The following is a 26120-nucleotide window of genomic DNA, read 5'->3' as shown; positions in this document are numbered from 1 at the left end:
CCACCACACAACACATGCAGTATGAAAGGCCATGATAGACTATTGGCAGTGCTATTAACTGTTACAATTTATTCTTGTGAGAGTAATTAAAACATAATGATACATGTGAAATTTAACTTTATTCCATATACGGATGTATTACCACCTTGGTGATGTGTTCTCAGCGTCAAAATCAGGCAATAGGAAACAGATAATCCCCAGGGCATGCAGCGTGGCAGGAAGTTGGGTTGGACATTTTTTCATAGTTCAAAGGAGACCTGAAATACTTTAACATCTTACTTGCTGGCTTTTAGAAATTCAGGTCTTGTTTGGTATTCAGATCAAATCAAAATTCTTCTCATTTGGTCTGGATATCAAAAGCAGCTTTTCATAGATTTTATAGACATTAGGGCTGGAAGGGATCTTGGAAGATCATCGAGTCCAGCCCCCCGCCCAACAGGCAGGAAGTCAGCTGGGGTCATAAGATCCCAGCAAGATAAGCATCCAATTTACTCTTGAAGGTGTTCAATGTAGGTGCTTGAACCACCTCCGATGGCAGGCTGCTCCAGACCTCGGGGGCTCGGACAGTAAAGAAATTCTTTCTTATGTCCAGCCTGAAACGGTCTTGCAGTAGTTTATGATCGTTTGACCTCATCATCCCTTGGGGCGCTCTGGTGAACCAACGTTCTCCCAGAAACTGGTGGTCACCCCTGATAAACTTATAGGTGACCATCAGATCACCCCTGAGCCTGCGCTTTTCCAGGCTAAAGAGCCCCATGGCTCTCAGCCTGTCATCATAAGGTCTGTTTTCCTGACCTCTGATCATGCGTGTGGCTCTTCTCTGGACTCTCTCAAGCTTCCCCACATCCTTTTTGAATTGTGGAGCCCAAAACTGGACGCAGTACTCCAGCTGCGGCCTCACCAAAGCCAAGTACAAGGGGAGAACGACTTCCCGGGATTTGCTTGAGAAGCATCTATGGATGCAACCCAGCATTTCAGTTGCTTTACTAGCCGCAGCATTGCATTGCAGGCTCATGTTCATCTTGTGGTCAATGATGACCCCCAAGTCTCTTTCTCCCGTAGTGCTAGCCAGCGTAGCACTGCTGAGCCTACGAGGATGCTGCAGGTTTTTCCTCCCAAGGTGGAGAACCTTGCATTTTTCAGTGTTAAACACCATCAGATTCTTGTCCGCCCATTTGCTGAGCCTGTCTGCTGGTGTGGATGCTTTGCCCCAGAGTTTGGTGTCATCGGCGAACTTGGCCAGTCTGCTGACTCCAATATCCAAATCGTTAATGATCTTGTGGCTGCCTACAACCTTATCAGGGGCCAGCAACAGAGACTTGGGGAAAGTCTGTTCACCAGGGCCCCCCTTGGAGTCACCAGGAACAATGGCCACAAGCTGAGGGAGGACAGGTTTAGGTTAGATATTAGGAAGAACTATTCCACTGTAAGGGTGGCCGGAGCCTGGAATGGGCTTCCCAGAGAGGTGGTGCTCTCACCTTCCTTGGGGTCTTCAAGAGGAGACTGGACAGGCACCTGGCTGGGGTCTTATGACCCCTCCCGCCCCCAGTGCTCCTTCCTGCCCATGGCAGGGGGTCGGACTAGATGATCTGTCTAGGTCCCTTCCCACTCACTGATTCTATGTTGAACAATATGGGTCCAAGGACAGAGCCTTGGGGGGACCCCACTGGTCACAGGACACCATGATGAGTGACTTCCATCTTTTACTACCCTAAAAGGAGCCAATTCCCCAGCCACTGGATCGTGGTGGACCCAAGGCCACAATTGGCCAGTTTCGCCAAGAGGTGATCATGGGATACCAGATCGAAGGCTTTTTTGAAGTCAAGATATATAACATCAATCTCTTCTCCCTTGTCCAGGTGATAGGTCACCTGGTTGTAGAAGAAAATGAGATTGGTCAAGCAAGACCTACCCACGACAAACCCGTGCTGGCTATCCCTCAGGATGTTGGCATCAGCCAGTCCATTAAGGATGGCCTCTTTAACAAACTTTTCTAAGATCTTCGCTGGGATACAAGTCAGGCTGATGGGCCTATAGTTAGCTGGATCCACTTTCCTCCCTTTCTTGAAGATCGGCACCACATTGGCCTTCTTCCAGTCTTCAGGCACTACACCAGAGTGCCAGGAGCTCTTGAAGACCCGTGCCAGGGGCTGGGCTATGACGCTCACCAGCTCCTGGAGTACCCTGGGGTGCAGGTTGTCAGGGCCGGCTGACTTGAAGGTATCCAGCTTCTCAAGGTGTTCCTTCATGAAGTCATTATTGATAGAGGGCAGAGGGTCTCCCTCACCCAGACCTCCCTGTCCCATAGTGGGCATGGGCGTCCTCTGGGACTGATGAAAGACCAACACAAAGTACTCAGTTAATAGGTTGGCTTTTTCCTGGGGGTCAGTTGTCAGCTGTCCAATGTTGCCCTTGCTTTTCCTCCGGCTCCCTACATATCTGAAAAAGGACTTTTTATTGTCCTTGATGCTCAAATCTAGTTGGAGTTCAGTCACAGCCTTGGCTTTCCTGGTTTGCTCCCTGCAGGACTGGACCAGTGCAGAATAATCCTCCTTGGAGGTGAATCCCATCCTCCATCCTTTGTAGGCCTTTCTTTTTAGCCTTGGGAGGTCTGCTTCTTTCTCAGAAGTTTCTTTTGATAACTACAGAACCAGTGATTTTGAGGTTAATATTGTGATTCGGACACGGGTTTTGTGTTGAGCCCTGGGCAGGCTAACAACAGGGCTGATGGCTTACTACTATGCGGATGCTCCCCTCTTCAGCCATGGAGCCACTTCCTGCGGTTCCTCACCCACCATCCTCTGAGTGGTGACCAAGATGTGGGGGGGCAGTCTGTGGCAGGGATGAGAAGTAAAGATTTATCAGTCCTGCCCCCTGCTTCTCTGCCTCCTGTGCCACCTACTCGGCCACTGGCCTCTTCTTAGTTTTGACTTGAGGGTGAGTTCTTGAGTGTCATTGAATTGCTTGCCACATGTTTAACTGCTGAGTTTGGCTAGACTACTCCTTTGGGGTGCCCGTACACGTGCAGCGAAGCTGCTGTGACGCACTGCAATTGTGGCACATTGGAGCAGACTTGATCAGTTGAGTCTGCTGCAGCGCTGTAATTACTGCGCTCCAGGAGACTCCAGCGTCTTGTGCATCAGTGTCCCCGTGCTGAAAGCTGGCAGTGAGGGTGCTTGAGGCAAAGCTTGTTCGAGCTTTCGTTGAAACGTCCTCGCTGCCATTTTTCAGTGCCAAGACGCTGATGCACGAGATGCTCCGAGCACTTCAATCAGAGCTGCTCTAACACGCCTCTCCTCTTCCCCACTCCCAGAGTATGTGTATAAACACCCTCAAATCCTGGATGCCGTTATTGTCTTTCCCGAACTCCATAACAGGGGGGCCTGAGAGAGTTGCCAGCACATGCATTAATTTGCTCCTTGGCTGCCTATACCACACCCTTCACCCTCCTAATTCAGGTGGCTCCCTTGTTCTTTAGCCGTGGCTTGTAGCAGAAGAATGCATTTAAGTCAGGGAGCAGTGTTTTGTTTATTACCTTTATTCATAATCAAGAAAAAGAGGCTGAACCATCTCGTATATTAAATGAGAGCATGATTTTTTTATCTTGGGAGGTATCACAGACACCAGTGAGGGCAGGCAGAGAGAGAAATGGAGCTGGAGCCATCTAAAATATGGACAAGGAAGAAGAAAGGAGGTTGACCCGGGTCAAATTGGACCTTAAGGGCTCTTAAGAAAATGTAAATGAAAACCACGCGGGCAGTGAGCAGCTGCTGGGAAAACAGCAATGCCCCACCCAGCCTGCTGCTGAAGGTGTGGATAGACAACATGCATGGTGGGAGCCAGCTTGCACCATTTCTAGATCCCCGATGCAAAATAATGGAGAAGAGAGGACTGAGATGTGGGACTTGCAGTTCTGCTTTAAGTGTAAATCTCAGTGTGGGTTGAAGATACAAAAGTGTTGGGACACTTGGCTGAGGTAGCTGATGGCCTTGCCATCAACCTAGAAGACCGTAGAGAAGAAAAAAGTGACAGAACTGACTTGAGAGAGGTTAAGATGGGTCAGCAACGTTATTTTGGATAGTATGTCAAAAAGACCCCAGCCTCGACTTGTAAGATGTTGGCGTACCAGGGGCAGAGAGCGGGGAGCTGCGAGGGGCGCAGTCCTTGTTGTGGCAGTGCATCCCTAGCCCCCACCCGGAGGTGCACGTGCACCTACCTCCAGCAAAAAGCTGGGTCAGACCTCGGTGCAGCAGCTTGCAGCCTCCCTGCCCCCTGCTGCAAGCAGCCTGGGCTCCGTGGTGGGTGGCAGGGACCTGCCTGGAGCCTGAGCCAGCTGTGAGCAATCACAGTCACAACGGGAGCACTGCTTATACTGGAAAACTTGTTTCTCTTGGAAGAAGTTCTGCTCTCCCGGTACAAAGCACAGCTTTGCTGAGAGAGCCTGAGGGAGCCCTCGGTCATAGCAGCAGATGGGTATTCCTGTACTGCTGAAGTCCCCATTTGGGTGTTGCCAAGGTGTGGGAGAGTCCTTTTCCAGTCTGTAGAGCATGAAGAGTGAGGAAGATTTAGCAGTATCTCAAAGGTGAAGCGGGGAGAAGTAGATACAAAAGGGTGAAACTGAACACAGGAAAATTTAGGCTGCATATCTGGGGAAAAAATGTTTTAACAGCAAGATCTATCTGACATTGGAATGGCCAAGGGAAGCGGATGGGAAGTCCAATTCTTGAGTCAGTTCACCAGGTTGTTGCAGTGGCCAAACCCTGCGCTGGCATGACCCGACAGGTCTTTTCTAACTCTTGCTTCTACAAAGGATTAGTTTGTCTGTCCTCTCCAAACCAGCCGTGGCGTGTATTGCAATGGCATAAGGAGGGTTCCTGGGGCTTGCTGTAGGCAGAGGGAACAATGGTCATGACAGGGCTTGCTTTTTGAGCCGGACCTTTGGCTGGTGCTGGAGTAGCTGGCTTCCTGTCCAAACAAATGGAGCGAGGCTGAGATTGAACTTGACTGTCACATGACATACTCTAAACTCCCAAACTTGAAGAGATTCAAGTGATGCATGCAGTAAAGGAAAATTAGTTTTGCCCATGCATAACACTGCCCCCTTCTTTCCCTGGTATGACTCTTTTTTTTTTTTTTGAGGGACTTTACTCAATCTAGGCAAAGTACTAGGGAAGTATGCCCATGACTTGTTGACAAAGTTTGTGGGGGACAAGTAATCTGATGAAAGGATGGAAGCTGCAGCTGGAGGGAAATGGCATCTGAGGAATGAATGCAAAGCATAGGGAAATTAGAGGAGCAAAAAATGGGTAGCCTGGCTGCGTTAGTCATTTAATACTTGGAGTCACGAGAATGGGTTAATACAAAAAGCTGTTCTTGAACCTGATCTTGCCTCTCTTGCTAGTCCAGCATTGATATGACGCACGTATATGGAAAAAGCAGCCAAGGATCTGGCTCTTGTTAAAAACCCCTCTAATGCCTCTGACTGGGATTGTGGTGAGCAGTTTTAAACACAAAGGGAAGTTGCTTGACATCAGGACACTCGCTGGAGCATAAATCAGTCCCTTTGTTTCCAAAACAAGTACGAGTATTGCCACGCACTTGAGCATCAGGCTGCTGATCTGTTGTCAGTGAAGGTTTGGTTGGTGGTTTTGCAGTAATCCCCACTGACAAGGTCATGTGGGCGCCAGGTCTGACCGCTCAAGTTTTGTCATCAAGCTGGCACTAGAGAAATTCCTTCTGTTTACACTCCTGCCAGAGAGTATTTTTTTTCCAATACCAAGTCCCAGATCTGTTTGTCTTGCCCCAGTGATGATAGCAGCTGATTGACTGGTTCAGTCGCACTGCGGAAGGTCAGGTGTACAATGCCAAAGCGGATGAGATTTCCATTTGGAAGAGAAGTAGCAGTAATCAAAGTCCTTGTTATTGCTTAACCCTGATTCTCCAGGAGTAGGTAGTCAAGATCCTTTCCTTTTTCTTTACTATGCAGGTGTAGGTCCCCTCATTGATTGCATTGGCAATAATGCTCATATGATCGTCATTTAAAGATAAGTAACCTGGATAAGAGTACTCCAGAAGCTCCTTGTCTTTATACCAGCTGTTTTAAGAGAGAAAAAATAGGCTAAATTAGTGAAGTGTGCTGCATAATTCTTGGTGCATTAGGGGATTCATCTACACAAGTAAGCTTTGCATTGGGGAAGTGTGTCACAACAGCAAGAACATGCCAGGTTTAAAGCAGCACCGTCAACTCAACAGCTAGGGTAAAGATGGCAGAAGTTTCTGCATGCGAAGAGTGTGGGTCTTGGGATATTTTCCCTCTCTCCCGGGGTCATGAGAGAGATCCAGGCCCATAGTAGGGGAAAAATTGATTGCATGCAGCAGGCTGCCCTGTGCCCAAGGTAACGATTGAAAAACAGATGTTGTTTCCCTCATCTTTGGCAGTTAGTCATCTCGGGGGCTACCCACCGCAACAGCCAGGGAAATAATTTAGATGGTATTAATTTGATGGATAAATTTAAGGCCAGAAATCATCGTTTCTTGTAGAATATGGGCCAGAGGATTTGGGAGACGTTATCCCGCGTGTGTTTCTTGATATGAGTACATTTCATAGAATAACTGTAAGGCCCAAAACCAGAAGCAACAAAAGGAGAAGGCAGCCACAGCTAAAGCCAAGACGATGAAGCTGGCGGGGGGCGCGTGATCCAGGAACCCCAAAGGAGATGATGCACGTGATGGGAGAGGAAGGCAGTGAGCCGACCAGGCAACTGCTGAAGAGAGTTTGTACATGCAGATGCAAAGTTTGGAGTAGGTAAAAGGGCACTTACTACACTTTGCCTTTTTTATGAATAATTTTTTGTCCGCATCGGAAGGTGACATTTCTGCCTTCAGGAACGACCTTGGTTTTCGTTCTAGGTGGAGGAGGAGTTGCAGCTATTGTTGGGAAAGGGAATTCTGTCCATTGAGAGAAAAAATGGGTCATGTCAGCTTACCCAGTTGTAAAGCCTTGAAATCCCAGTGTTTCTAAGGAGCTGTGCTGTCTTCCAGGTTTTTTCCTCTGCATTTCTGCCTCACTGTATCTGAGTGGTCCAAGTAAAAGCAGCATGGCTCTTGTGACTTTTATTGCAAGTCTTACGATAGCTGCTGCTTATTTCATTTTAAATCCTTAGCTTCTGGATTCAGGTGAGAATCCCCAGAGGCAAAATACTGGTGTAAAATTAAATGGTTTTCACTGACATGTTGTTTGAAGGCATGGTAAGAGCCCAGTTGTGATCTCAATACTTGGCATCTAAACACCCTGAGTGCACTTTTTCCCCAATTAGTCCAGGTTAACATGCACGGTATTGCTGTTTTTAGTATATTCTGAAATAGTTACTGTTAACATAATGCAATTTGGGGCGACTTGATGCCGTGCTATTCCTTTGGCATCGATTCCTCCAAGCTGAGGGAGCAAGCCTGCAGTTAATGAGCTTACTCCTCTCCTTTTCTCAGATTGGCAGGACACAGACTGGAATTTGTTTTACGAAGCGGTTCTCAGGCTGCAGGTTTTGAAAAGAGCATGTGAAATACGGAGCTGGTGGAAGTTAGCCAGCACAAAGGTGAGTCTAGCTCACCTGAGCATGCAGCCAGGAGGCTGAAGGGGTTTTAGAAGCTGGACCAGGACAACAGGCTTTCCCAGACTCTGGGAAATGGGCCCTGAGGTCCGTGGAGTCTGGCCCCTTTCCTGGCACTTGATTTTGGCAGGGTGCTGACTAGCAGTTGAGGTCTTAGGATGGGAATGGGGCCCTGTTAATGCCTATTTAGGTTTGTTAAAGCCATTCAACATAGCTTCCCTGTCTGTCTGTCCCCCGGCCCTCTTCCCCGTCCTGGGAGTGGAGCATGATACCATAGCAGAAATCACAGCTGGATGGACACTGCTTCTTCATCATCTTCTGGCGGGTCTTGCAGAAACCTTTCTTAGCCCACGCTGGACACACAAATAGTCTGTCCTTGCAGCCTGGGGGCAGAAGGGGACATGGTGTTAAAGGGACAGGCGCCAGCTGTTCCTGGAGTGAAAGTGCTAGGTGAAGGGTGACATTGGGCCCTACTGTCAAAGCTGGAGATGTCATTCTGCACTGTAAGGTTAGGGGCCAGGGCAGGAGTCCGAAAGGGGCTGAGTTTTTGTACTAACAGTGCAGCGAGTGCTGATCAGAGCCTCGACTGACACCAAGGGAGCAGCAACAGCTTGCAGCAGCTGAGTTTTGACCCCCTTTACAGCCATGTGCCAAGTTCTGGCTTGGCTGAGGGGTCTGTGCAGTTCTGGAGGCCCAGTGCCCACAGCTCCCCACTGCTCCAGGTTGGTTTTGTCTCAATCCGTTGCTCTAATGCACCTTGTCCCCCTTCCCTCCCCAGGATCCCCAAGAGAGTGAGTGACAGGCATGCAGTTTCTGCCTTCCTGTTGGCCTGTTCTAGTCCCTCCCCATGCAGCGCTGAGCATGGCAGACACGGGATAGTGTCTCCTGGCCCACCAGTCCAAAGTGCCACAATGGGGAACTGACTCTCCTCACTCACCGTAGAGCCTGTGCATGCCCCAGATTTCATCCTGGGAGATGGCCTTTTTCCCAGTCAAAGTAGCATTGAGGTGCATCAGGGCATCTGTGTTGAGGGAGTGCATGAGCCCCAGGGCATGTCCGATTTCATGAGCTGCAACGTGCACCAGGTCCGTAAGCCATACACCTGGCAGGGAAAACAGCAGCGACAGAAGCTGTACACTGAGGTTCTGCTTGCTCACCTGCCTGCGTAACAGCAAGCTTGGGCCGGCTGGGAAGTGTTTGGAGATCTGAGAGCAACTGCTAGGAATGGAGGGGCCTATGCCAGGCGTCTACACCAGTCTCAGCTCCCATGTAGCTGTGCTGGTCCCGGTGAGCAAACCTGATTTCTTCCCGACTTCAAGCATTGAGTCAGCTGGCAGTTTTGAATCGACGCTGATGCAGGCACATTTATGTCTGGAATTGGGGCAGAAAACCGGCATGACAAAGCCTACGTTTCCTGGCAGCTTTCAGCTATTTGATTCCCACAGCATTGCCCTGTGACTGGGAAATGACCGTTCGCACAGGCCTACCGTTCAGGACAAGGCCATTAGTTGGAAGACTTTGTTCATCAAGCAGCGCTTGCTCACCGAAAACAGCTTGGCTTATACAGGCCCTACCTACACTTGAGGACAGCTTGTGATTTTTGTCTTGCTGCAGTTTACAGTCCCTCAAACTGTAGAGCTGACCCGAAGCTTCGTTGTAGCAGCTTAGAGACTGCTGGGAGCAGAGAGGGGTTTTAAACAGGAGGATGACTCAAAAGGAGCATGACTCTTGTGTAAACACAGGCCAGGGGATCTTGGGCAACAATTGCTGCATCCAGCCCAACCGTTCGTTGTTGAGCTAGGGCAGCTCTTGTGGAAAGACAGCCTTGTTTGTGAATTTGCTTCACTGATCGATAAATTTAAAGGTCTTTACGGTGCGAGCGTCATGGGTCTGGAACAAGCTCCACCCAGAGGTGGTGCAAGCACCTACTCTGGAGTCGTTCAAAAAACACGTGGACATTTTTCTTGCTGGGGTCACTTGATCCCAGCTGACTTCCTGCCTATGGCAGGGGGCCGCACCCGATGATCTCATGAGGTCCCTTCCAGCCCCTAACGTCTATGAAATTCAATGGGACTCCCTGGCACGAAAGCATCCTTTCTTCTGGCCATTTCTCAAACCGCTGTTGAAGGAGTATAATTGCTATCCAGATAACTAACATCTCTGATTTTCACTTCCATTTCAATGCCCGAGTCAAGTACTGGGACACTTCTTGTCGCCCTGCTGGTGTCTCTTGGGTTTGGACCAACTTCTTGGTAAATACTTCCCTCTTCTATCCCTTGCAAACTCTCCAGGCTGAGCCCAGTAGTTGTTTTCAGAAAAACAAAAGCTAGTGAAATAAATGACCAGTGGGTAGGTCTACAGTCTGCTGGCGTAAGTGTGTTAGCAAACAGCCGTGAAAACTGGAGGTCTGATTTTTATTATCGTTATCACACTGAGCCATGGAATGCACTCGGCTTGTAATTCAGGGTTTGGCTGGGAGGTTTTTTTTCCAGATACAAATATGTTAGTGGATGATGTGAAATGGGCAGTCTCTCCTGCTTTCTCCGCGCCATATATTGCTATCCTTGCTTTAAGGCCAGTCTTTCCTGCTATTAGTCCCTCAGAGGTTTTGATCCTGTCCCCCCACCCACCCGTCTAGCTTTTATCTCTTGGTGTTTTCAGAGGCAAGGAGAGTTCTTCCAAGTCCTTCTAGATTACAGCTGAGTTTTCTTTTCTTCTACTGGTTTCACAATCCTGATGTCTGAGCTGAGGCATTAGAAAGCGCATACTTATACAGTTTGTGGTTTCTAGAGAGCTGTAAGCATATGTAGCATATTGCAGTAGGTTAAAATAAAAGTCTACAGAAACCAACAATCCTTGCCCTGGGAAGGTAAATATGTTTGAAATAGCCCTGCTATTTCAAGGAGGGAAGTTCACCTAATGAGCAGGTTATGCACTCTTACAGTGCATGCATCTGCCTAGGTGCAGATGAATCCCTCGTCTTTCCTCCTGCTGCTACAGAGTTATTTCTAGCGCTTTGTTCAGTCAGGGATGCTGCTGGTGCTGGGCTTCCTAGCTTTCCTTTGACAATTATTTAACAGCCCAGTAAATCTTCCCTGCGTGGAGCTGCCCCTCATAGCAAAAAGCAAATTCCCACCTTGAATGTAATTATTCCTAGCAACATGGTATAATGCAGAGAAGCAAACTAGCTATTTTCATTTCTGTGAAGGGGAAAATGCGTGTTCAGTCTCTGCAAAAGTGACTAGTGATTTGGGCTCCAGCCCCAATGGCACCTTCACAGGGCCTGATTCTCAGGAACATCAGAGTATCTCTTTCACGGTCGATGGGTCCCTTATAAGCTGTCTGTATTTGCATACCCCAAATCACTCATCACTTTAGAAATGTTGGCATATAGGTCTACACCCATGCACATGTATGTAATATATGTATAAACCTTGCATCTTCCACACGCACACAAAGTAAGGGCGTGAGATCCATGGCTGAGGCTTTCGCCTATCCCCACCCTTTTTTTGGTCAAGAGGAAAAAAAGCCAAACTTCAAAGAACTATTGAGCTTGCTTTTTGAACTGTGCTGAGTTTGCTCCTTAGCCAGGAGCCATCTGCTTGCAATTTAGTGTCAGTTTAGACATTACTTTTTTGAAACCCCCCCCACCATTAACAAAGACATTTTTAGGTGCCCACAAGCTTGAAAATGACCATCCATGCTGCAAAGCCTGTTGCAGAGGACAGCAAAAATGTAAACAGCCATGCCAAGAGCACCGTAATGTGGCCTCTCCCAGAGATAATGCAGCTGCTTGGGCCAAAGCCAGTCCCAATCATTTAGACGGGTTGGAGCCCACTGAGTTACTCAGGAGCAGCTGGAGCTGCCACCAGCCCTGGAATATTCCACAGCTGGAGCACAGGCTCGTGACGGCAACTTTGGAGAATGCAGAAAGCTTCTTGTGCGCCTCAATGTGGGGCGAAAGAAAATCTGCCTCCGCATTAAAGCACAGGGCCAAGTCTTTCTCACCTTAGGGGAACAGGGCTGTCAGAACAGAGGCAACCCTTGGCATGGTGAAAGTGGTAGGGTTTTCTCCTTACAGAAGTGAAACTTGGATAAAGCAGGAATTGTCTGAATCCCATCCCCTCCTAGCTTCACAAAGTCAGCAGTGCCTCTCCTTACCCCTACTGTTGTCCTGCTGGGCCAGTGCCTATCAAAGTAATCCAGCTGGCAGTGGGTTCGTCAGTGCCTTCTATGCACGGGGAAAAATAGACTGTAGTCAGAAGCATCTTCTGCAGGCTTGAATGAACAGGATGGGCCATCACAGAAATACATTTGATATGTGTCTGATTGCATCCGAATGTTGTGCCGTCAGATGTAGTATTGGATTGGTTAGAAGCAAATGATTTCTATGGGCTTAAGGCACAGATTGCACCTCCATAATACCAACATCTAGGGCTTAAGGCACAGATTGCACCTCCATAATACCAACATCTACATTAACCCCCCCCGGATTAGGAGGAAGTTTGGATCTGGAGTCCATGTCATGATGGGTCCCCCCCATCCCTACCACTAGATCCCTTTAGCATATGTGCCTGTGAACCTTGTGCCTTTTTGAAGGGTAATTAGCATCACCGGGGAACGCACAAACTTCTTGCAAGCATTAGACCTGCTCTGGGCCACTGTAGTTACCCTTTTTCCAGCTGAACCGTGTGTTTCCTAATATCCAGTATTCATGGTCATCAAAATGGATTTCTCCGTTAGGTGGGAAGAAAGCGTGGGCGAGCTCTCCTGTGGTCCCGTCAAAGCAGTGGTGGATGAGTGACTGCAGGCAGTCAGTATGATTGATGGAGTAGAAACCTGTGAACGATGGTGCATAAAGCGAAGTGAGTCAGAATATCCAGAACACAGACGCACATAAGCTGGGTACTAACCACGGTGCCTGTTCCCAAGGGATTTAGCCTACAACCTGTATGTTTGCCATCCTCCAGATACAAGAAAAGAAATGCCAACAAAATGAGGGACGAATAAAATGAACTGTGTCCAGTGGAGAAGTATTTGTGGTGACTTTGGATTGAGAGCTGTCCAAAGGAAACAAGTTAAGCTGCATGTCAGGAAAGACGTGTGGTTCACAACACTGAGCAAAAACTTGATCTTACAAGGGCATGGGGAAACTTCTGCTTGATTTAAAAAGTGATGCAGGGATGTGATCAGATGCTAACCCCTAACCGCTGTGTGGCCTCAGCACCTATAGCCTGATGTTTCATAGTAGGTAGCGTTGGCAGAGTACTGAGCAGGTCATCGAGTCCGACCCCCCTGCCATGGCAGGAAAGAGTACTGGGGTCAAATGACCCCGGCCAGGTGATCGTCTAGCCTTGTCTTAAAACCCCCCCGGGTAGGAGCCAGCACCACTTCTCTTGGAAGTTGGTTCCAGACCCTAGCCGACCTGACCGTGAAGTCGTGCCTCCTGATATCTAACCTAAACCTACCCTCTGCCAGCTTGTGACCGTTATTCCTGGTCACCCCTGGCGGTGCTCGGGGGAACAGGGACTCCCCGAATGCCTGCTGGTCCCCCCGACTAGTTTATAACAGGCCACAAGATCCCCCCTCAGCCTTCTCTTGTGGAGGCTGAACAGGTTCAGGTCCCGGAGCCTCTCCTCATAGGGCCTGCCCTGCTGTCCCCTGACCATGCAGGTGGCCTCCTCTGGACCCTCTCCATGCTGTCCACATCCCTCTTGAAGTGCGGCGCCCAGAACTGGATGCAGTCCTCCAGCTGCGGCCTGACCAGTGCCGCATAGAGGGGGAGGATCACCTCCTTGGACCTGCTCGAGATGCATCTGTGGATGCATGACCAGGTGCGGTTGGCCTTCCTTACTGCCTCCCCACACTGCCGGCCCATGTTCATCTTGGCATCAATGATGACTCCAAAATCCTTTTCCGCCTCTGCCCTGACGAGAAGGGAGTTCCCAGCCTGTAGGTATGGTGCCGGTTCTTCCTCCCCAGGTGCAGCACCTTGCACTTGTCTGTGTTGAATCCCATCCTATTCTCATCCGCCCACCCCTGTAACCTGTCTAGGTCCAATTGTAGCCTATTGCTCCCTTCTAGCATACCCCCATCCCCCCACACCTTAGTGTCATCAACAAATTTGAACAGGGTGCTATTTACCCCCTCGTCCAAGTCACTGATGAAGATGTTGAACAGTGCGGGCCCAAGGACCGAGCCCTGCGGGACCCCACTGCCCACGTCCCTCCAGGTTGAAAATGACCCGTCCACCACCACCCTCTGGGTGCGGCCCTCCAGCCAGTTGGTGACCCATTTGACTGTGTGGGTGTCTACACCACAGCCCCCCAGTTTCTTAATGAGAACGGGGTGAGAGACAGTGTTGAAGGCCTTCCAGAAAGACTATGTCTACAGATACCCCTGCATCTAAGGACTTGGTGACCTGGTCATAGAAGGCCACCAGGTTGGTCTGACAGGACATGCCTCTGATGAACCCGTGCTGGTTGCCCCTAAGCATGACCTCCCCCGCTGGCCCCTCGTGGACGTGCGCCAGAATAATTCTCTCAAAAAGTTTGCCCAGGATCAAGGTAAGGCTAACTGGGCTATAGTACCCCGAGTCCTCCTTCCTCCCCTTTTTGAAGATGGGGACCACGTTGGCCTTCTTCCAGTCGTCTGGCCCCACACCAGAGCACCACGAGTGCTCGTACAGCCGTGCCAGGGGTCTCGCAATGACCTCAGCCAATTCCCTCAGCACTTGCGGGTAGAGATCATCCGGACCAGCTGATTTGAATACATCCAGTCCCTCCAGATGCTCCCTAACTAGATCCTCCCTGACCCTGGGCCTGGGTGGCCTCCCCTGGGGCCTGAGGGGGGCCCGGTGGTGGGGCTGATCTGGTCCCTGCTCAGGAAAATGGAGGCAAAGAAATTGTTAAATAGGTTAACTTTGATGTCAGATGCAACGACCAGATTTCCTAGTGTGTCTTGCAGCGGCCCCATGTTACCTGGTACCATTTTTTTTGCCCCCTATGTATTTAAAAAAGGACTTCTTATTGTCCTTAATCCGGGAAGCTAGCCCCAGTTCCATCTCTGCCTTGGCCTTCCTGACTGCCCCCCTGAGCAACTGCAGAATAGTCCTCCCTGGGGATGGCCCCTCCCTGCCATTGGGTGTGCGCCTCCCTTTTAGCTAGGAGACATTCCCGGATGCTTATGGTGAGCCACGGGGGCTTGTGTGCCCTCCTGCTCCCTCTGGTCCGTGTTGGGATTACCTCCCTTGGGCTTGGAGGATCGTCTCCTTGAGGAGCAACCACTCTCCTTGGACACCTGGCTCCCCTCCCCCCCGGGACCTCAGCGCTTCCCCAACTATTGTCCTTAGCTCAGTGAAGTTGGCCCTCCTGACGTCCAGGGCTGCTGCCTTGCTGCTGGCCTTTGCCACCTTGCGCTGGATGGTGAAGCCCAGCAGGCGATGATCGCTGTTGCCCAGGTGGTCAAGCACCCGCAGCCCCCTCACCAGGTCGTCGCCCGTGGCCAGCACCAGGTCCAACAAGGCGTTTCCCCCGGTGGGGCTGGGCACCTCCTGGGTTAGACGGAGGTCCTGCACTTGGGCTAGGAACCTACGTGGGCGGTCAGACCTGGCTGACTGCTCTTCCCAGCAGATGTCCGGGAAGTTCAGGTCCCCCATGATGACCACGTCCTTTGACCTCACTACCTCCATGAGCCAACTTAAGAAGTCCTGGTCTAGCTCATGTGTTGGGTCCCACCTATGTTCTGTCTTCAGTGCCTGAAACCACGGCCTAGTCCCAGTGCAACAGCTCTGCCTCCTGCTTTCAGGTTTTTTTTTTTTGAAGCACTTAGTAGGCCTACAAAAATCTAACCCACCCCAGTCAAAAATCACCCTCCTGCAACCCAGCAAAGAGCTTAGGGCAGCCAGTGCATGTTGGATGATCATTGCTCTTGCTTTTCAACTCCATAGATCCTCCTCCATTCTTGACAGCTTTGTTCACTACTCTCTGGAGGGCTGGGAGAAGGATGACAGATCTGGGTGGGTAAGGGGTGGGATTGATGCTCGGTGCGGCTGGTCTCTGCTGACACAGCCATCGCTTTAGAGGCAAGGCCACCTCCTCTCCCTGTGCCTTGATTTCTCAACTCATAAACTGGGAAAGACCAGTATGTTTCTCACTTGTAAAATGCTTGGAAGTTGAGGCTGAGACATGCTACAGCCCTATGCAAAGCCCTGCCATTAGAACCCAGCTCATCCTTTAAATGCTAAGCTGAGCTTCCTCTACTTAGGCCCGTGCTTTTATGTCTCACCTGCAAACACCTTCTATGCACAGGGCTCAACGCTCTTTATAGACACCTCTGAAAGCTAAGTATTATCCCTATTTTAAATCTAATTAGTAATGATCCTGAGAGGCTCAGTGATTTGTTCCTGGTTCTGTAGTAACCATGCCCCAGGTAACAGGATGCCTCTTAATAAGGTGCTCACAGGGACGCCCTGGACCTCAGATGTGGCAGCATGGTCCTTTTAGGCCATGGGAAAGCAGAGTATATGCTTGTGGGTTGTCACACAATGTTGTGAAACAATGGTAACTTTGCTGGTTACCTTGCAAACACCACAGTCTGCACGGGAAATGTTGAGCTCTCCTCAAATCGCTGGAGGAACTGTAGCTACAGCGGAGACTAAGCAGATGATCTGGGATTAAAAGTTGCCTGAGTTTGTTCAGGGCCAAGTGCACCAGCAAGGCACCTGGCGAGGCTGCTGAGAGGGTGGGGAAGGGACACGGTACAGCGAGGTTTTACAGAACGGTGTGAAGAGCGAGAGGGAGAGGAGGAGAAGCCGCCTCAGCGTGAGGGCTGGCATCGTGCAAGGGCAATGCGGCCAGGCGTGACACCAACACGTGGGAAGGGCAAGGATTAACAAGGCAGGGCATGAGGAGCTGCCCGCAGGAAGGGACTGCGCAGAGCTCTTCCTCCCGCTAGGACACATGCTGACCAGGGGCTAGAGCCTGCTTGTGTGCAGTGGGAGCTCCCAGCAGGGAAGTGCTAGGTACCATCACCCTTTCCCTTGCTGCCTCTACACTGCAGAGCCTCTCCTAGGGGCAGGCCAGGTGCCGAGTGAGCCTGGGACACCTGCAGCACCAGCCACGGGGGTGTGGATCAGTCTCTACTATACCAGGAACGAGCCCAGCTGCGGCACTGGGAGGAGCCCTGGAAGCTGCACAACCAGGCGTTGAGATGTGCCAGTCGGCCCTCTGCCATGCTGGGGTGCTCCTTCAGCATAGGGGCATGGGGGACCTCAGGGCCATACCTATCTTCAGGTCGCTGGCTGTGCGCGGTGACACCTCCTTGAAGCTGAACGGGGACACCTCGCTCCACATGCGGAAAGCAGCCGCCAGCCCCTTGCGCGTGTCGCTCTTGTTGATGAGGTTGCGGGGGAAGGACAGGATTCTGGAGAAACACGGTGCCACATTAACGTGTGCCTGGGCCAGCCTGTGCTGCCCACTACCTGGTCCCTGGGGGGGTGCCTGCAGTGGCCTCGGTCCTGAATTTTCCAGGGACTTTGCTATGGGCTCCAAGCCTCAGCCACAGCCTATGTGAGAAGCTTGCACAGGCTTAGAGCAGGCTTGTTATGGGTTAGCAGGGTGATCAGCAGGGTCTGGTGGGTTCCCTGCAGTGCCCTATATACTACCGGCATCCTCACCCGTATCCCAGTAGGTGGTACTGGATTCTTGGTCTTTAAAGACCCTGTACTAGGGGTTATTGGATAAGCGTGCTTTGTTTTCTCCCCGTGGTGCTGCACTGTTGTTCAGATGCTCATGTCCCACCCCAGAAACAGCTGCTTTCAGTAGTAGATGAAGTAATTCCTGCAAACACACACCACAGATGGTGCAGGATAGTATCCCACTAATGCAGTGGCAAAAACACCTGGCAAGCCTGAAGCGAAGGGCCTATTTATCACATAAAGAAATTGCTGCTCCTGCAAGAAGCCATGTTACCTGGAGATGGACCAAGGCAGTAGGGTAACCTTTTTTGGCAGATGTGCCACAAATGAGCTCTGCACCCTCACCAAGTGCCTCCATCCCCCTTCCCAATCTGCTGCTCTGCTTTCTGCTCTCTGCTCCCTGCCTGAGCTGCTGCTCTGCTTTCTGTCCTGAGCCTCCTGATTCATCTGCTGCTCTACCTGCTTTCTGCTCCCTGCTTTCTGCTCCCTGCCCAAGGTGCTGCTCTGCTTTCTGCTTTGTACCCCTTCTGCCCCTGTGCTGCCTGTCCCTTCCCTGACTTGCTCTGTGCCACATGCAGAGGCTACTCATGCCACTCATGGCATGCCTGCTGCAAGTTGGCCACCCCTGGATTAAGGGCTTTTCTGCATAGAGGAATTTCAGACACTGGTCCCCACTCCGAGGCATAGTCACTCAAGGGCAAACCAGCCAGCAGAGCTGCTGCTTGTCCTGTGGCAACTTTTCTGGGTTGGAGCTGGCTTAGAGCAGTTTGCACGCACTGCAGCGAAGGCTGATGCCCAGGCAGCCTCACAAGTAGCTGATGAGGAAGCTGGTCCCTGGCACGGACGTGTTCTCATCAAACCCAGTTGTTTCTTGATTGTGCCATAGGTCTCGCTCTGTCCCAGCACAGCCCGGGGGGAGCTGATGACTTAGTATCAGCTTGCTTGTTACTCACTAGTCTGATTCACTGAGCTCATGAAAAATGGGACCCCCCCAACTGCCCCTGGGAACGTGATAACGTTCCTTGGGGGTCTCTGTAGGCACCGGGGTGGGGGAACACATGCTGGTTACAAGGGGCTGCTTGTGCAGCTGATGGAGGGAGCTGAGGCTCTGACCAGGGAGCTGAGGCAGGGGCTGTATACAGACAGTGCCTGCTTTGGAGGCTGAAATGCCCACTCAGCCCCACTTCCAGCTATGCAGGAGGCAGCCTTGCTCTGTGTCTGTGCTGGAAGGACTCACTGCTTGCTGTGAAGCCCACAGACCCAGACAGCCAGAAATGTCCCCTCTTCCCCACTCGAACAGCAAACCCAGCCTAGTGGGCTAGCTTTCTCAGCTATTTCAGAGCTGGGCTGTGCCGGGCTCCCTGCTGAGGGGGTGGGGGATGAGGTAGGAAGAAAACCCCCACAATCTCAGCAGAAGACCCTTCCTAATGCAGTGCAAAAGTTGCCATAGGCATTCCCTGCTGCCAGGGCCAACCCTCATTGTACAATCTTGTGTGTATGCATGCACATGTGCACATGCATGGTGGGGAAATGTGTCTGTGTGTATTTAAAAGGGCTGTGCCATGCCTGGAGTGACCTCTGGCTTGCCAGGAGAGCAGGAGTGGGGGAGCAGGGACGGAGGGGGTGACCCCCTCTCTCCAAGGGCATGGACAATGGGCCTTTCTTCAGCTACCTCAAGGATGCTTGCCAATGTGGAAGTGCAAACCACAAGCGGCTGCTGGGTTCATTGCCTGGGGTTTACCAGGACAGCGTGGTTGCACCTGCTGCTCCCGCTACTTCTGGACCAGCTCCAGCACGTGTCCTTAGGCATACTCCCTGCCCTGTGCCGGCTGTGTGTTGGAGCCAGCCAACAAGTGGCGTTGTCTAGTGCACTGTAGCTTCCCTGAGAGGCACAAACAGCTCCTGGGATGCTTTTTGTGGGGGACGCCGTCTGAGCAGGGACCAAGTACGTATGGGGGATGTAGGCTGCCCATGGGCACGCTTGCTGTACTGTGCCAATCTGGTCCAATGCCAGCACATCAAAGGAACAGCACTAGCTTATCACAGTGTTAATTTAGGCCCCTTATCTTTTGGCTGCCACGGCAGGTGTAGGCAGAAGGCTGCTTATTTCACAAAAGAAAATGCTACCACTGTACTTTCACTTTGTCCTGTTTCCATCCTCACCTCCTCCAGAAGCTTAAATCGCTCTTGTGCCACTGAAATGCAGCTGCATCTGAGGTTACACTGCAGCCCATGGCATGAACCCATGAAACATTCTGGACTCGAGTGTTTGTGCACAAGCGATACAGCCAGGGGCATGGAAGTCGCCCCCGACGCCAAAGGGCTGCGCTGCGTGAGTCGAACGCCCTGCAGAACCCCTGGGCTTGGACGCAAAAGAGGGCGTCTGTAGCGGGGTTTTCAAAAGCACTTGGCACTTAGTGCTGTTCTCACTGAAACCCAGGAGAGTGTTACCAGCCCCTTCACTGACCGGAGTGTTAGGCCAAGGTGGAGCCCCCTTCCGAAATCCCACCCAGGCTAAGCTGCCACACGCTGCACTGAGCAGATGCCTGACTCCACCTTTTGCCCAGATGTTTCAACCCAGAATCCACTCCTGATCTGCAGGATAGTCCCTACGAATTTGGCAGTCCTGGCAGCTTTAGCAAACAGCAGATCTCCTGCAGTATAGCACCCTGTCTGGAGCGTGTGCTTGGTGAGCCATAGCATGGACCGTGGGCACCTGGCACTGCAGTGCTGCTAATGTGTAACACAGGGGGTTGCATGTGCCGTTGCTCTGAGAAAGCCTCGTCCCCCCACTCGCCCTGGCCTCACCCCCCCCTGCATGCTGCCCAACCCTAGCAGACTGCAACTATATCAAGGGCATTTCAAGCTTCAAGGCCATACAGACAGCATAGCCCCATGGCATCAGCGCATGCCTACTTGTATGTCAGGTTGAAGTGGTCCCACTTGAGGTGCCCTGGCGTGAGGGTGTAACGTCGTCTCCGCACAGCAGGGCGGGGTGGGAGAGCTGAGCCGGGACGATCCGGTGAGTGCCACCCGCCAAAAAGAGGCAATGTGGCGTCTTCCTTAAAAGACAAACAAGAGGTCAGATGTGGCGATGGGGTGTGTGCGGCCTGCCCAAAGCTACCTGGGTTGGGGCACGTGGGGCTTGGGTCTCCTGTGAGCTGGCACATCTCGTGGGGTGCTGGCTGCCCCTCCCAAAGGGCTAGGGCTGCTGGGGTGAGTGCAGTAAAGCAATGCCCAGCTGCAATGCTCCTAAACTGCTCCCACTTAGACCCAATGAATGGCACTGCCTGGAGGTGGCCTTTTGGGGAACACATGCACACTGGGCCCTGCCTTCTCCTGGGGTCCCCCCCCCATGCTAGCATAGTCATACACCTCCCCCGTGCCTGAAAACAGCTCAAAGCACTTGGGCATGGGTGGCTGTGGGCTGGAGTCTCCACTCTGACCACCGCAAAGCAGCCACCAAAGGGCAGTGGCAACTTTGCTCTGAGTTGGGGCAGGTGATTGCCTGCCTCCCTGTCCCCATGGGCCCCTACCCTGAGGGTGCAGGGGGTGAGCTGGCTATTGGGAGCAGTTTCTGGGGATGTGCACAGACAGGACAACAAGGGAAGGCAGCAACATGTCAGTGTGCTTGCACCCACAGGCCTTTATTCCAGCAGGAAGCCTTGATTTGTGCAGCACAGCCCAGCCTCTGAGCACCACATCTGAGCTCAGCAACACTGAGGGGGCATGAAGCGCCAGCCTCAGGGACTGCTGCAGCCCTGCCTGGCAAGCTCGCAGCTCATTTCCGTCTGCTGGCACTCACCAGGCTGGCCCTAGCGTGCAGCGAGGTTCTGGGTGCGTGAGTCACAGGCGGCCCATTGTGCAAGTGCTCGTTATGGCACTGGACTGTGGACCTGAAATGCCTTCAAAATAAATTGGGGCCTTGGAAATGCTGGAGCCTCTTTAAAGCAGACAGCACAAGCCTCAGTTTGCTGCTGCCCTGCCATTATTGGGTTAGGCAGGCAGCCTGGCTCAGCAAGCTACAAAAGCCTTTCAGTTTTGGTGGCAGGGAGTGGAGGGTGGTAGGGGACTGGGGCTGCAAAATCTCCCTTCTCCAAGTCTGTGCCCTGTCGTGGTGCTGAAACCCTGCCTGTTTGGCCTGGGCTGTGGCACCAGGAGCATGAAAGCAGTGGGTGACACCAATCATATAGGTGGCAACAATAAATATCAGTGACTGAAGGCTCAGAGTCCTGCCCGTGCGGATGGCAAGATCTCCTTGTGCCCTTTGGGCTGCACCTGGCTGGGGCTGGGGCTGGGGCTGGCTGTGTGTGGGAGGGGGCACAGCAAGGTGATGGTCACACAGCTGTACTAGGAGCAAGGCCAGCACCCAGGGTGTGGTGGTGACAGACCTTGGGCTAGCCACTAGCCAGCACTGGCATGCAATAGGTGTAGCTCGCACCGAGTGCTCAGCGGCCCGGGGACCTGTTGTTCTGCAGCCCAGCGTGCTGCGCTGGTCGGGTGCCAGCAGAGTCTGTTTCCCGCTTGCTCTGAGCTCAGGTTGTAGCCTCACCTGGCAGCAACCTCGGCAGGGTGTGGTGCACTTTTCACACCATGGACTGACAAATGCTGGGGATTTCAAATTGCTGGACTCTGAGGGGGCCTAGGGGAGGAATGGCTAGCAGCATGGTGTGGAGGGAGCCCTTTGCTCCAGTTGCAAACCTGGCTCTTACCAGACCATGGCCACGTGCCATTTGCAGGTGGCTCAGCCACATCCCTGGGGAGTTTGCTAGCGCCAGCCTTTCCTGTCAATGCTCCAGGAGTGTCCCTTCTCTGGTCCCATTTCTTCCCCCAACCCCCCAACATAGCACTGTTAAGGTAGTATGTACATGCGAGTCCACTATGCCTGAGTGGTCCCTGCTTTGACTGAAGGCTTCCCCCACCCTGGAGCCCTTCAAATTCACTGAGACCTGCTTGAAGCCAGGGAGACTGCTGTTTCAGCAGCTTGAAGGAGCATTTCCCCAGCATATGAGCAACCCTGCTCTGCTGGCTGGGCACAGCAGTGTCTGAGCCCCTTGCCACACTGGGGCTCAGGCAGGACGGGAAGCAGGGTATTAGGGAGTAATCATTTGTAGGCTGCTTTGCTCTTCTGCTGGCCCACAGATCTCTCGGGGCAGCAGTCACAGCTGATTTGCCTCTGCTTTGCTAGGCAAGTCAGCCTCCTCCCCGCTGTGTCTGATTATTGCACACCCTGCTTGCCCTGGCGTCAGTCAGGAGCAGTTCTGTGACATGCTGAGGCCCTTTGAAGCCCCTCTGAGAGCTTAAAGGGCAATAGCGTGGGCTGCCAGACCCCCAGGACATGTCCTCCTGTACAGGACATCTCCTCAGCTAGCGTTGCGATCGTGTCTGAGTCCTGCTGACACAGCGGCGTAGCGTAGAGCTGGCCTGAGCCCGTGCCCATGAGGCTGGTGGGCACTGGCCTCAGCATACTGCCATCCTTCCTGCTGTTATGTACTGTCTGGGCGTGTCAGCCAAGAAGAGCAGTAAGGAGCGGGGCTGAAGGGGTTTGCAGTGAGGGGGAAGCCTTTTGGGGAAGGCATGAAGCATGGGCAATGGAGGCTGGTGTCATGGGCCACCCGGGAGCCGGCCTCTTGGTCTTGAGGCAGAAACATTTCATAGGGAAGGGCCAGGTGGTGAGAGGCCTAGGCTGCAAAGGTGAGCACCTGATGTTAAGGAAATGAGGGGCAGATGTGGGAGGTAAGAGATAGGTGCCAGGGCCCAAGCAGCAGGCTGGGGGAAGGCTCCTACTCACAGGTTGCTATTCCCACCACGGCAGTGGTATTCAGGCCTACGCCTGTGCAAGAAAGCAAGGGTGCTACTGCCAGGCTCAAAGAGAGGAAGGGGGCACACGTGTAGGGAGGAACTTTCCCAAGACTTGACATAAGGAAGGAGTATCACCCCATGGTGACATTGGTACAGACGTGTGTGTGTGGGGGGGGCACATTTTAAAGTGCATTTTAACAACCCGTGGCGCATCCCCTGTGGCAGGTTAGGGAGCTTTTGGTGTTTTTGAGCAATATGCCTCATAGTTTTGCAGCAGGGTTGAGTGTGTAGCTACAGGCATAAGTTAGATGAGGCCTTGTAACAGGTGGTTGGGATGGGGCAGATCCTGCTTTGAGCAGGGGTTTGGACCAGATGACCTCTGATGGGCCCTTCCAGTCCTACTTCTCCATGATTGTATAAGCAGCAAAATTAACATCAGTTCATTTGAGCCCCAGGGCTTCACGTTAGTTCCCCTTGGGTTTGTATCTGCTCTGAAAGACCTCAGTAACTGATGCCTCTAAAACACACAGCAGCCACCACCACCACCACAACTGCAGCCAGCCATCCCTGTAGGTGCAGGACTTGTTCATGCTCTGGCAAGGGGAGGGGGGTGACAACTTTGGGGGGGGTGCATTTCATCCCACACCAATAGCCCTGCCTGGGGAGTTCCCAGTGAAGGGAGCTCTGCTGCTTCTGCTGGGAGAGGACAGGGCTAAGCACTAGACACATTGCATTGCAGATGGGAGGGAGGAGGCAGGGATGGGGGGGGTCCCTTGGCCCCAAACCAGGGGCTTTTCCTACATACCATGTTATGGGAAAAGACTCCAAGGACTTGAGCTAAGTCCCCATTTGCTGGCTGCAGTGGGGGAAACATCTGCCACATCCTTCAAGTTTGGAGTCAGCCTCTGACTTGTCTTAGGGTCTCCCTTGCTAGGATGAGCCTTTTGCCCCAGGAAGGAGGGAGAGGCTCGCTAGCTACATACAGACCCTGACCTTGAGAAGGCAGCCACGCAGGCATTTCCAGGTGGTTTAGGGCCTGACATGACATGACAAGCTTTCTAAACACACACAGACACCCACAGGCAGAGCCCCCCAGGCTCTGTTGTCTGATCCCCCACTCCCAGTCTTTGAGAATTTGGTCCTGTGCCTACCTGACTTCTCTGAGCAGCAGCTCCAAAGGGATCACCAACCGCAGCCAACAAAGCCACCAGAGGGAAAAGGCAGAAAAAGCCCACAATGGATTTATAGCCATGGCTCTTCTCCTTGTCAGCTGAGAGTGAGCCCTGGGGGCTGTCCGCACAAACTCCTTCGATTGGATCCATGTCTGCCATTAATTAAAAAAAAAAAAAAAAAAAAGGAGGGGAGCACTAAAGCAGTCAGCTTGCAGAGCGTGTGTGTGTGTGTGTGCAATGGTCCTGCTCACTGTTGCAGCTGGAGAGTTTGGATGAGCCCTGCAATTCCTGTTAAATTGGTGCAGAAATGGTAGAGTTACAGCAAACTCTTAAAAAAAAAAAAAACCCTGTAGACTTTACATTAAGCCTCTTTCCAATGTGCCAAAGCTGCTATTAGCCTCTGCCAGACAGGATCATGTTACTGAAGCTGCAAGCTCAGGGCTGCGGGAGGAGAAACAGCAAAGTGAAGCAAGCTGGGATGGCCATGAACTCCTTGGAGTAGCAGAGTGTCAGCACGGGGCAGCTCTGTGGTTGTCAGCTTTATGTAATGAAAAAATCTTGGTGGGGAGGGGGGAAGGGGAGGGAAGAAAGAAAAAAGTAATCCAGGAGCCGGCCTCATGGGCTTGGAACGCTTCATTAGGGGATGCTGAAGGCTAGGAGAGCAGGCATTTGTCAGAGGCTGTCTCTGGGAGCAGGGTGAAAAATGAGCTTGCTAGGCTGAAGGCCACATGGACGTCTTTGCTGCAGAGGTTTTCAGTGAGCAAGTTCACAAAAGTAAACAGTAACTCCCTGCTCAGTGGAAGTTGGTCCTCATGTCCTGCAGGCTCTTTGGGGTTTTTTTTTAATGGGGATCTGGGAGTTTGATAGTGAGAGCAACACAGACGGGGAATGCCGGAAGGGTCTAGTAGGTTTTTTCTGAAGGGTTCACAACCAGGGGGCCCAGCTGTGCAGACAGTCAGGGCTCGGAGAGGTCTCTTCAGCTGCTCACTTCAGGGTGCAGACAGAAGTGACATTTTTGCCCAGTCTGGCCACAGAAAGCAGTCTCTAGCTATGACCAAACACAATTGCACAGCTGCAGACTGTTTAAAAAAATGGCCAACTGGGTGAAAATCTGAAACCTCATTGCACGAGGGTTCAGTTGACAATGCTTCAAAACGGAGCATCTTCTCTAACGGGCGTCTGTGCTGTCAAAAAAGCACTAGCCCCTTTTGAATTTCTTAGCCAGAAAGCGCGTGACTGTCGGCTGCTCTTGGCCAGACCAGTCTCAGGACAAGGCGTGGGAGAATAAGTGACTATAAACTAGTGAGTCAGCTGAGTGCAGAAGGATCTCTGTGCCGCACCCCTGGTTTCCTTACCAGCGCAGCACAGTCCCAGAGCCTTCACAACTGGGTTTGCTGTGGACAAGGCAGTTTGCCTTGGCAGCAGTTTGAAGATGTCCCTTCAGTAAAGGCAGGGTCACTTTCCTTAACCCCTCCCTACCCTTCCACTTAGGCCAGGTACAGACATTACACTCCTACTGGTATAAGTGACGGGAATCTGGTCTATACTCGTAACAGAGCAGAGGTTCAGTGCACTTGGACTAGTTTAAAAATGGCAGAACCTGATTCAAGACTTAAACCCCCCCATTGCCACCCAACCAAAGGGCAAAAGAGCTAAACTACACTGCTTACAGAAAACGGTGTAACTTAGGTCAATTCTGCCTCGGGCTTTTCGAATGCCTGTACCTAGCCTTAGTGAGTTATCCAGGGGCATGTGGTGGATTGTAAATACAGGTGTATTGTAGGTCTAGGGTAAACACAACATAGCAAAAAGCTCACAGGTATTCCCTGTAACACATGGCCC

General features: G+C 51.9%; 1 protein-coding gene across 1 annotated transcript; it reads right to left on the bottom strand.

Moving 5' to 3' along the window:
- Positions 1 to 30: 30 nt before the first annotated feature.
- Positions 31 to 24724, bottom strand: MMP23B (matrix metallopeptidase 23B). The gene is made up of 8 exons (XM_090023413.1): positions 24258 to 24724; positions 20221 to 20366; positions 16891 to 17030; positions 12279 to 12446; positions 8545 to 8709; positions 7880 to 7990; positions 6822 to 6948; positions 31 to 6094 (listed from the first exon to the last, which is right to left on the bottom strand). The coding sequence occupies exons 1-8, from the start codon at positions 24435 to 24437 to the stop codon at positions 5920 to 5922; spliced, it is 1212 nt and encodes a 403-aa protein (XP_089879539.1). The 5' UTR covers positions 24438 to 24724; the 3' UTR covers positions 31 to 5919.
- Positions 24725 to 26120: the final 1396 nt, after the last annotated feature.

Source organism: Crocodylus siamensis, chromosome 12, assembly GCF_052110815.1.
Source record: "Crocodylus siamensis isolate JL-2025a chromosome 12, ASM5211081v1, whole genome shotgun sequence".
Classification (NCBI taxonomy): Eukaryota; Metazoa; Chordata; order Crocodylia; family Crocodylidae; genus Crocodylus; species Crocodylus siamensis.
The sequence above is the reverse complement of the archived record's forward strand: the minus strand, read 5'-3'. Positions and strand labels throughout refer to the sequence as shown.